The sequence below is a fragment of the Sus scrofa genome, chromosome 2 (assembly GCF_054392235.1).
Source record: "Sus scrofa isolate SSC_HxYL_T2T_F1_AM1 chromosome 2, Sscrofa_HxYL_maternal_Yorkshire_Landrace_v2.0, whole genome shotgun sequence".
Lineage (NCBI taxonomy): Eukaryota > Metazoa > Chordata > Mammalia > Artiodactyla > Suidae > Sus > Sus scrofa.
This window is the reverse complement of record NC_139384.1, coordinates 84,976,612-84,987,730: the sequence shown is the minus strand read 5'-3', so window position 1 is coordinate 84,987,730 and position 11,119 is coordinate 84,976,612. Positions and strand designations below refer to the sequence as shown.

The 11,119-nt window shown below is 51.3% G+C and overlaps 1 protein-coding gene across 3 annotated transcripts; it reads left to right on the top strand.

Annotated features, from left to right (window-relative positions):
- The first annotated feature begins 950 nt into the window (after positions 1-950).
- EBI3 (Epstein-Barr virus induced 3) lies at positions 951-9,810 on the top strand. 3 transcript variants are annotated; one of them, XM_005661336.4, is made up of 5 exons: positions 951-1,052; positions 1,644-1,764; positions 3,486-3,664; positions 6,282-6,439; positions 9,381-9,810. In XM_005661336.4, exons 1-5 carry the CDS (start codon positions 980-982, stop codon positions 9,531-9,533), a joined length of 684 nt encoding a protein of 227 aa, XP_005661393.1. In that variant the 5' UTR covers positions 951-979; the 3' UTR covers positions 9,534-9,810.
- The last annotated feature ends 1,309 nt before the right edge of the window (positions 9,811-11,119 follow it).

The window sequence follows — 11,119 nt, the reverse complement described above, 5'->3', positions numbered from 1 at the left end:
CCACAATCTCATGGTTCCTAGTCAGATTTGTTTCCACTGTGCCATGACAGGAACTCCACTGCTGTTATTTTATTCTTTTATTTTTATTTTTGGTCTGGCCCCAAGGTAAGTTCCCAGGCCAGGGATTGAACCTGAGCCACAACAGCAACAATGCCAGGTCCTTAACCCACTGAGCCACCAGGGAACTCCTTCCCCCTGTTATTTTAAAAAATCAGAATGGGTGCCAGAAAGTTCATGATGACATCATCACCCTAAACCCAGCCCTAGTGGGACTGTCCCAGCCCTTGGGCCACCCCCCTGAAAACCCCTGGGGGTTCTTGGCTCTTTCCCACTCAGGCAGGGAGGTGGCTCCACATCCAGCCTGTCCCTGGTCAGTCCCTTCGAGGATGTCCACGGGTGGGGACTGCCTCCCCAGAAGCTGAGTTTTGGTCTCTGTGGCCTGGAGTGAGGAGGGTGGCTGGCGGGGAGCGGGGGGTGTGTGTGTGTGTGTGTGTGCGCGCGCGCGCGCACTCGCGTACACCCATCGCTATGGTTCACAAGTAAACAGGCATTTTCTGTGTTGGTGCCTGTGTCTCACCACCTCTGTTACTCTCTCAGTCCCTTTCCTCCCTGCTCTTTCTCTTTCTCACTGTCATCATCCCCCTCCCCAGGGTTCCCCCTCCATGCTGCAGCCGGAAGGAAGGCCCTGCTTGGAAAGGCCACAGGGTCACCACTTCTCCCTTTCGTGACTCTTCCCCCTGCCCCCACCTTTGGGGCCTTCTGCACCCGAGCCTGGGGTGGCTGGTGAAGGGCCTGGGGGCTCCTCCTCTGTCCCTTCCTGGCTCTTCTGGCCCCACGAACCAGGCAGTGAGTCAGAAGGGGAAGGGGAAGTGGGGGGCCTCCACCGGGGGCTGGGCTTTCCGCTGGGTGGGACCCAAGTCCCCTGCCTCCCTGAGGGTGCTCCCTGCCCCAGCCCCTGAGAGCAGAGCCGGCCAGAGCCATGGCTGTGAGACTTGTCCTGGTCCTTGCCCTTACCCTCTGGGTGAGCAGCCGGCCCTGCCGTGGGAGAGAAGGTATGTGGGGGCTCCGGGAGGTGCGGGAGCCAGGGCAGAGGGACGTTATCTGGGGACTGGACTTTGTCTGCCATGGAACATTCTGGGTGGGGTGGGAGCTCACACAAGGACTGTATGCCCACTGGTGGGAGGGGGTTACCATCCTGTTGCATGGATGGGGAAATGGAGGCATAGAGAGGACAAGTCCTACTCTAGAGTGACCAGAAGTAGCAGCCACAGCCTGCAGGGAGCGAGGGACAGAGGGGGAGAAATCAGGACTGTATCCATTTACTTCCTGTGATTCAAAACAAAGCCATCACGAAGAGGGGGTCCAGTAAAAATATCTCCCTCCCACCAGAAATCCCCCCCACCCCCAGGTCCCCTCTGTGGCCCCTTAAACCTCAGTTTCTCTAACCGAAAGATGGGCTAATAGTTCCTGCCTTGGTGGATTATAGCGGGGGTGGGAGATGACGTAAGTGTCTTTCATTCATGGACTCATTCCTGCCACAAGCCTTGATTACCAGTGAGGTGGGGGCTGAGCCACCATAGGGCTTTCACAACCCCGGGTGAATCAGAAGCTCACACTACTCCCCTCTCTGGACCCCCCAGCAGCTCCCACCCAGCCCAGGCTGCGGTGCCAGGCCTCCAGGTACCCGATCGCCGTGGATTGTTCCTGGACCCTGCCGCCCACTCCAGCCTCCACCAGGCCCACATCTTTCATTGCCACGTACAGGTCAGAGAGGCTGGAAGGGTTCCTGGGGATTCCACAGCTGGGCTGACACCCCAGGATCAGGATAGCCAGGGACTTAATGAGAGCCTGAAATGCTCAGAATTCTAGGGCAGCACCAACCCTTGGAAATATACTCCCTAAGTTCCCATTATGGCTCAGCAGGTTAAAAACCCAACATAGTATCCGTAAGGATGTGGGATCGATCCCTGGCCTTGCTAGGTGGGTTAAGGATCTGGCATTGCTGTGGCTGTGGTGTAAGCCAGCAGTTGCAGCTCTAATTTGACTCCTAGCCTGGGAAGTTCCATATGCCACAGGTGCAGCCATAAAAAGGGAAAAGAAAAGAAAAGAAAAAAAAAAAAAAAAAAAAAAAGGAAGTATACTCCCTAAAATACATACTACAAGCCACATGTGGAGGGTAAAATTTTCTAGAAGCCAGCTTTAAAAAATAAAAAGAAATAGGTGACACTGGTTTTAATATTGTATTTGAATAACATTTAAATATTCCACATATTTACCATTTAACATGACTAAATGTAATGTAATTGTTTTTGATGGCTGTACCAGTGGTATGCAGAAGTTCCTGGATCAGGGACTGATTCTGAGCTGTAGCTGTGACCTATGCTGCACTGCATCAATGCTGGATCCTTAAACCTACTGCACCAGACTGGGGATCAAACCTATGCCTCTTCAGTGACCCAAGCAGCAGCAGTCAGATTCTTAACCCACTGTGCCACAGTAGAAACTCCTGAATGTGGTGTAATTTAACCTGCTTATATGTGATTTATCTATTTAAATTTATAGCAAAAAATTTATAGTAGAAACTGATTTAATATCATTTAATAAGATTATCTAAAGTATTATTTCAACATGTAATCAATAATTTAAAAATTAATGAGAGGAGTTCCCTTGCGGTGCAGTAGGTTAAGAATCCAGCATTTTCACTGCTATGGCTTGGGTAACTAATGTGGCACAGGTTTAATCCCTGGCTCAGAACTTTGACACACCACAGCCAAAAAAAAAAAAAGGTAGTTTACATTCTGTCTTGTTACACTAAGTTGTGGAAATTCCATGTGTTTGTTTTTTGTTTTCGTTTTTGTTTTTTTACTGCACCCCAGCATGCAGAAGTTCCTGGGCCAGGGATCAAACCTGAGCCACAACAGTGACAATGCCAAATCCTTAACCACTAGACCACCAGGAAACTACTCCCTGTGGGTTTTATGCCTATATCACATTTTAATTCAGTTGCTAAACATTCATTGGAAATTCTTGATATTTGATTATATTTCATAAACTTTCTGTTTGGAAAAGTAGATTCACACACCCGAGTTGTTCTAAGCAACCTTCACAAGTTTGGATGCTGTGGAAGTTTCCCTGGACAGTGAGCTCTGGTCTCTAGAGTCTGAAATCTTGGGGTGTCAGAATCGAGAGAACTGGAATCTTATTATTTCAGATTCCAGAACATGTTGTAGACCCAGGACTGTTGGAAACCTAAGGCTGGAACACTGACATTCTAGAAAGCTTTAGAATTTGGACTCTTGCATCTCCCTGTGGGGTATTACCCCCCTCCTGGGTCAACCAGGCTTTGTGATGTGGGGGTGAACAGCTTTCTGAGGGTCATGCTGCCAAGAGCAGGACTCCTGGCTTGCTGTCTCCACTTAGGGTTCAGGGCACATGTGGGCCAGCAGGAAGTACTGGCACCCTCACAGCATCTACTCTGTGTCCAGGCTTGGCATGGCTGCCCATGGGGAGAGCCGGCCCTGCCTCCAGCCCTCACCAGAGGCCACCAGCTGCACCATCCCGGATGTCCTGATGTTCTCCATGGTGCCCTATGTGCTCAACGTCACAGCCATCCACCCCCAAGGCAGCAGCAGCAGCTTGGTGCCCTTTGTCCCAGAACACATCAGTGAGTGGAGGTGGTTGTGGGGGAGGGCCCTCTATTTGCTCCTGCTCCTTCCCACCCAATACTCCCACCCCCCCACCTGTCACTCATCCTGTCCATCCATCATGGATCCTGTGGGCTCTACTTTCACAGTTCATCAAGAATCCACCCACTTCTCCCCTCTCTTCAGCCCCCACCTGGTCTGCCTCCATCATCACCCACTTGGATGAGTAACCTCCATCCTGGTCCCCTGGCTCCTACCCTCCCCCTCACAGTTTGTCCTCCCAGCAGCAGCAACCAGAGAGCATATATGAGCACCAGAGTCAGGCTCCCCCCTTGCCCCCATGGCCTCTCTTCCCTGCAGCATCCACAGGTGGGAGCTTATGAGCACCTGAGTCAGGTCACTCCCTTGCTTCCACAGCCTGTCCTCACCACGGCAGCCACCAGAGGACGCCTGTGAGCACTCTAGTCAGATTCTGCCCGCAGCTCTCACTCCCATAGCCTGTCCTCCCTGCAGCACCCACAGGAGGGCGCCTGTAAGTGTTATAGTCAGGTTCTGCCCTTAGCTCTCCCTCCCATACTCAGGTTCAGCCCTTAGCTCCCAACCTCCCCCAACAGCCCATCCTCCCTGCAGCAGCCACAGGAGGGTGACTATGAGCATTTGAGTCAGGTCTTGCCCTCTCGCCAACAGCCTGTCTTCCCCCAGCAGCCACGAAGTGTGCTTGTGAGCACCTGAATCAGGCCCCTCCCTTGCCCCCACAGTCTGTCCTCCCTGTAGCAGCCTGTCAGGAGGGTGCCTGGCAGGTTCTGCCCTCAGCTCTGTCATTCCCATAACCTGTCCTCCCTGTGGCAGCCACAGGAGGGCGCCTGTGAGCACTTTAGTCAGGTTCTACCCTCAACTCTCTCAGACCATAACCTGTCCTTCCGGCAGCAGCCACAGGAGGGCACCTGTGAGCACTTTAGTCAGGTTCTGCCCTCTGCCCTCTCATTCCCATAACCTGTCCTTCCGGCAGCAGCCACAGGAGGGCACCTGTGAGCACTTTAGTCAGGTTCTGCCCTCTGCCCTCTCATTCCCATAACCTGTCCTTCCGGCATTAGCCACAGGAGGGCGCCTGTGAGCACTTTAGTCATGTTCTGCCCTCAACTCTCTCAAACCATAACCTGTCCTTCCGGCAGCAGCCACAGGAGGGCGCCTGTAAACACTCTAGTCAGTCTCTGCCCTTAAGTCTCATTCTCATAGTCCGTCCCGCCCGCAGCAGCCACTGGAGGGCACCTGTGAGCACCATAGACAGGTTCTGCACTCAGCCCTCACTCTGAGAGCATGTCCTCCCTGCAGCAGCCACAAGAGGGTGCCTGTGGAGTCAGATTCCACCCAAGGTGCCCACCATAAACCCCACAGTCTGTCTTCCCTGATAGCAGCCACCAGAGGGCACCTGTGAGCACCTTAGGCAGATACTTTCCTCTCACCCCCACAACACACAGCCCTCCAGGGGTCCCACCTTCTTCAGGGTAAAAGACTAAGGCCTCTTTGCTGCTCAAGGCCCTGCACAATCTGCCCTGTCCCCTCCCTGCCATTACCTTCTTCCTCTTTTCCCTGGCTGACTCTTCTCCAGCCATACTGTGGCCTCTCTGCTGTTCTCCAACAAACATTCCTGCCCCAAGACCTTTGTACTGGCTGCTTCCTCTTCTCTTAGATCTTCAAATGGTCCACTCCTTCACCAACTTTAGTTCTCAACTCAAATGTCATCTGAAGCCTCCCCTGAGCATATTTTTTAAAAATAGCAATCCATCATATATTGCTAGTGGTTACTACAAAAAAAAAAAAAAAAAAAAAGTCTGACAGATCTCAAAGAATTAAACATAGTTTTCCAAATAACCTGGGTATTCCAGTTCTGGATATACATGTAAGAGAAATGTGTACCCAAGAACTTGTGTGTGAATGTTCATAGCAGTATTATCCATAATAGACCAAAAAAATAGAAACAACAAAAATGCCCATTAACTGATGAATAGATGCACAAAATGTGTACACCCACACACTGGAATAGTATTCTTCCATAAAAGGAGTAAAGCACTGATGCGCGCTACCACGTGGATAGGCCTTGAGACCACAATGCTCAGTGAGAGAAGCAGACACAGAAGGACACACAGGATGTGATTCCACAGATGCGAAACGTCCAGAGCAGCCACATCCACAGACACAGAGTGAATTCATGGTTGTAGGGGCTGGGAAGGGAGGAATGGGGGTGACTGCTATTGGGGTTTCTTTTTGGGGTGATGGAATGTTCTGGATTAAATAGTGATGATGGTTGCACAATAGTGTGAATGTACAAAGCCAGTGATCTGTACACTTTAGAAGGGTGAGTTTTCTGGTATGTGAATTATGTCACCCAAATCATTGCGACCCACTCTCTGTCTTGCCCTCCTAAACTTCTTTCCCTTTGCTTTATGCCCTTCGGATTTGCCTCTTGTCTCTTATCTTCTGCCCCAGTGGATTGACAGAGCTCCAAGAGGACAGGGCTTCTGTGTCCCCAGTGTCCAGGACATCGCCAAACACTCAGTGGACCCTCAATTAGTATTTATAGGTTGGTTGAATGAATGAACTGCCATCTGCTGACCCTGCCTCCTGCTTATGCCTCAGTCAAACCGGACCCTCCAGAAGGCGTGCGCCAGAGCCCCCTCCCTGGGCAGCAGCTTTGGGTGCAGTGGAAACCCCCCCGGTCCTGGCCCTTCCCGGAGATCTTCTCCCTCAAGTACTGGATCCGCTACAAGCGTCACGGAGCTTCCCGCTTCCGCCAGGTGAGGAGGATGAGGGCAGGGAGAGTGGAGGAAAGAGCGCATGCAGAGGTGCACTGGGGCCGGGATGCTGGTTTGCGCCATGAAGGAGGCCCCAGCAGTTCTGCTTCTGGGCATCTACCTGGAAGAACTGAAATCAAGGTCTCCAACAAATACTGCTACACAGATGTTCACAGCAGTGCTGCTCACAGCAGCCTCCAAATGGAAACTACCAAAGTGGCCATTAACAGGTGAATGGATACACAAAACATGGTCCCTCCACACTTGGGAGCATCACTCAGCCTGCAAAGGAGAGAACTGACACTCCCACCACATGGACGGACCCAGAGACCATGATGCTCAGTGAGAGAAGCAGACACAGAAGGACACAGTGTGGGATTCCATGGATGAGAAACGTCCAGAACAGGCACAGCCACAGACAGAGAGTGGACTAGTGGTTCTCAGGGGCTGGGGGAGGAGAGAGGTGATGCTGATAGGGATGGGGTTGCTTTGGTGCATTGGAGTGTTCTGGAATTAGAGGTGATGGTTGCACACTCTGTGAATGTACTAAATGCCACTATGTTGTCCACCTTAGGATGGTTAATTTCATGTCTTGTGAATTGCATCTCAATTGAAAGCTATAAATATATGGCGTTTTTTTTAGAGCCACATTCACAGCATATGCAAGATCCCAGGCTAGGGGTTGAATCAGAGCTGCAACTGCCAGCCACAGCCACAGCCACAGCAATGTAGGATCTAAGCTGAGTCTGTGACCTACACCACAGTTCATGGCAGCGCCAGATCCTTAACCCACTGAGCAAAGCTAGGGATCAAACCTGCATCCTCATGGATACTGGCTGGGTTTGTTACCATTGAGCCACGATGGGAACTCTTATATTGTTTTATTTTATTTTATTTTATTTGTCTTTTTTTTGCCATTTCTTGGGCTGCTCTTGAGGCATATGGAGGTTCCCAGGCTAGGGGTCGAATCGGAGGTGTAGCCGCCGGCCTAGGCCAGAGCCACAGCAATGCGGGATCTGAGCCACGTCTGTGACCTACACCACAACTCATGGCAACGGCGGACCATTAACCCACTGAGCAAGGGCAGGGATCGAACCTGCAACTCATGGTTCCTAGTCGGATTCATTAACCACTGTGCCACGACGGGAACTCCCCTCTTATATTGTTTTAAACCTTTTTTTTTTTTTTTTTTTGCCACAGTGAGCAGTGGCTTGATGTGGGATCTCTGTTCCAAGATCAGGGGTTGAACCTGGGCCACAGCAGTGAAAGCACTAAGTCCTAACCACTACACCACCAGAGAACTCCCTTAAATTCTTAAAAAATAAAAAAAATTAATGGTAGGTACCGTGAGCATCTAGGCAGGTTGATTGTGTCCTCGGCAGCTTTGAATGCTGGGCCAAAGAGCTGAGTCTTTGCAGGATTTAGGTTTTTGCAGTCCTGTCTTAGAGAAACTTCTGCAATGATGGAAATATTCCACATCCACGCCACCTAAAATTGCAGCCCCGAGCAGCAGGAGGCTGCTGAGCAGCTACAGTGGGGCAAGTAGCCAAAGAATTGGCTTTTAAAATTTATTTGGTGTTCATTAATTTAACTGTGTAAATATTGCAATTTTTATTTTATTATTCTTATTTATTTTTTAGGCTGTGCCCTTTGCATGTGGAAATTTCCAGGTCAGAGATCAAACCCAAGCCACAGCAGTGACAATGTGAGATCCTTAACCCACTGAGCCACCAGGGAACTCCAATGTTTGCAATTTTTAAAGTGAGACAGAATTCACATGCCATGAAACTCACCATTTTAAAGGGCACAATCCAGGAGTTCCCATCGTGGCTCAGCTGAAATGAATCCGACTAGTAACCATGAGGATGAGTGTTTGATCCCTGGCCTCACTCAGTGGGTTAATGATCCAGCACTGGCGTGAGCTGTGGTATAAGTCAAAGGCGGCTTGGATCCCAAGTTGCTGTGGCTGTGGTGTAGACCGGCAGCTTCAGCTCTGATTTGACCCCTAGTCTGGGAACCTCCATTTGCCATGTGCGTGGCCCTAAAAAGCAAAACAAAACAAAACATAAACCATCACATTCAGCTGCCATATGGTTGGCTTGGGCATAGCAAAGAGGGAGAATCAGACCTGGGTTGGGGAGCTGCTGTGGTGGCAAGCATAGGACACCTTTGGGTGGCAGGTCAGACAGGAGAGAGAACAGGAAAGGAGCTGAGGGGGGCACCTCATTGGTGCTCTGGGATCTTAATCTGTGAAGGTGCCTGAGTGGGGACACAGAGAGGTCAAGCTGTTAAAAGAACTGATTACATTTCCCTAGAGAAGCAGACATATGATGCCACACAGGCAGCATCGGGACATCAGGGCAGAAGCAGGAGCCAGGGGAGGGCCCAGGCCAGAGCTTGCTTGGAGTCTCGGTGGAAAAGGGGAGGCGGGGCAGGTGAACCACTCAGGATTGGCGAGTTTGCATGACTGCAGTGGGCTCTGGGCGGCTGGAAGGTCTCCAGTCACCAGGCCTCTGGCCCTGGGGTGATTTAGGGGTGGGGGACAGGCTAGCCTGTGAGAGGTAGAGAAAGGGGTTGGATAATTTATATATGACAGGCGAGCTTGGAATTCCATGGTGGCCTAGTGGTTAAGGATCTGGCATTGTCACTGCTGTGGCATAGGTTTGATCCCTGGCCTGGGAACTTCCAGGAACTTCTGCCTCAGGCATGGCCAAAAAAAAAAAAAAAAAAAAAAAAAAAGCCTTGCTCCTGGTCTTCCAAGAATTGGCTGATCCCAGGAGGGGCAGTCTCTCCCGGGTCGGAAGGCAGGCAGGGGGCTGCAGAGGGCGTGTCCTTTTGGATGGACACTTGGTGCCTGAGTCCTGATGTAATAGCCAGACAGGGAGACAGAAGGCAGGTCACACAGCCTCCTTGTTCACTGACCCCGGTCTCCTTCTGCTTTCAGGTGGGGCCCATTGAAACCACATCCTTCACGCTCAAGGCTGGGAGGCCCAAAGCCAGGTACTGCATCCAGGTGGCTGCTCAGGACCTCACCGACTACGGGGAACCAAGCGCCTGGAGTCTCCCTGCCGCTGACTCTGTGACCCTGGGCAAGTAGTGGGGGGCTCCCCATACCCCAAAGAGGGGCTGGGCCCTTGCCATCCACCTAAGGGTGAATGGGACCCATCTGATCTGGGTTGCTGCTGCTGAGTTGCTGAGTGCTGCTGCCGAGTTGCTGAGCCACCTTGCACAAGTGACTTTGCCTCTCTGAGCCTCAGTTTTTCAATCTGTGAAATGAGCATGAGCTCCCTCCTTCAACACAGAACAAGGCTTTGGGAACTGTGACCATGAAATGTTTTTGTTACTTAATTAAAAAAGGATCATTGTCACTGGAATCAGGACTCTTTTTTCTTCCTGCCTTCGGCAGATCCCTAGGAAACTCAGGGAGGAGTCTGAGAGGAGAGGACAGACCATCGCACACATAGTGAATCTCCATTCCCACGTGGGGTTGGGGCTGGACCAGAGGAAGAGAATGGGGCTGGGGGAGTCAGGGCAGGGGTCGGGGGGTTCTGCCTGGGATGGGGTGGTGGAATTCATTCAGCTCTGCAGTTTGGTTCACACACCTCCCCAGAAACTGCCCTGTTGTAAGCCCCACTGTTGGGGGACACAGATGGGACCTGAGTTTGGGAAGATTTCTCTGAGGAGGGGGGCCAAAGAGCCAGGCTCTGAAGCATTTTCTCAATCCAGGGGCTTCTCTGTACATTTCATTCAGGTCTAAATTCACAGGTCAGCAGAGTTCCCTCTGTGGCAGTGCGGGTTCAATCCCTATCCTGGCAGCATGGGATAAGGATCTGGTGTTGCCACAGCTGTGGCATAGATCACAGCTGCAGCTCAGATTTGACCCCTGGCCTGAGAACTTCCATATGCCACAGGTGTGGCATAAAATAAAATAAATTCAGGGGTTCCCGTCATGGCGCAGTGGTTAACGAATCTGACTAGGAACCATGAGGTTGTGGGTTCCATCCCTGGCCTTGCTCAGTGGGTTAAGGATCTGGCGTTGCCGTGAGCTGTGGTGTGGGGTTGCAGACGCGGCTCGGATCTGGCGTTGCTGTGGCTCTGGCGTAGGCCAGCAGCTATGGTTCCAATTCGACCCCTAGCCTGGGAACCTCCATATGCCTCAAGAGCAGCCCAAGAAATGGCAAAAAGACAAAAAAAAAATTAAAAATAAAAATAAAACATTGAGCTTGTGGCAGTTTGTTACAGCAGCCATAGGACACTCAACTTTCTCAAGTAGCCCCTTCTCATCACTTTGTTACCCTGTTGTTTTGTCTTCAAATCACTTACCAGGACCTGAGTTTTTGTGTGACTGTGTTTATTGTCCATCAGTCCCACTACACAGGCAGTGATCTCCAGGGGGGCAGAAATCTTATGTCTTGTTCTCTGATGTGTCCCCAGTGACCAAGCACATCTCTGATACAGAGCAAACATTTGTAAAAGGAAGGGGGAGGCTAGGGAAGGGATGGCCTCTTTAGAAAGATGAACACAGGAGTTCCCGTCGTGGCGCAGTGGTTAACGAATCCGACTAGGAACCATGAAGTTGCGGGTTCGGTCCCTGCCCTTGCTCAGTGGGTTAACGATCCGGCGTTGCCGTGAGCTGTGGTGTAGGTCGCAGACGCGGCTTGGATCCCGCGTTGCTGTGGCGTA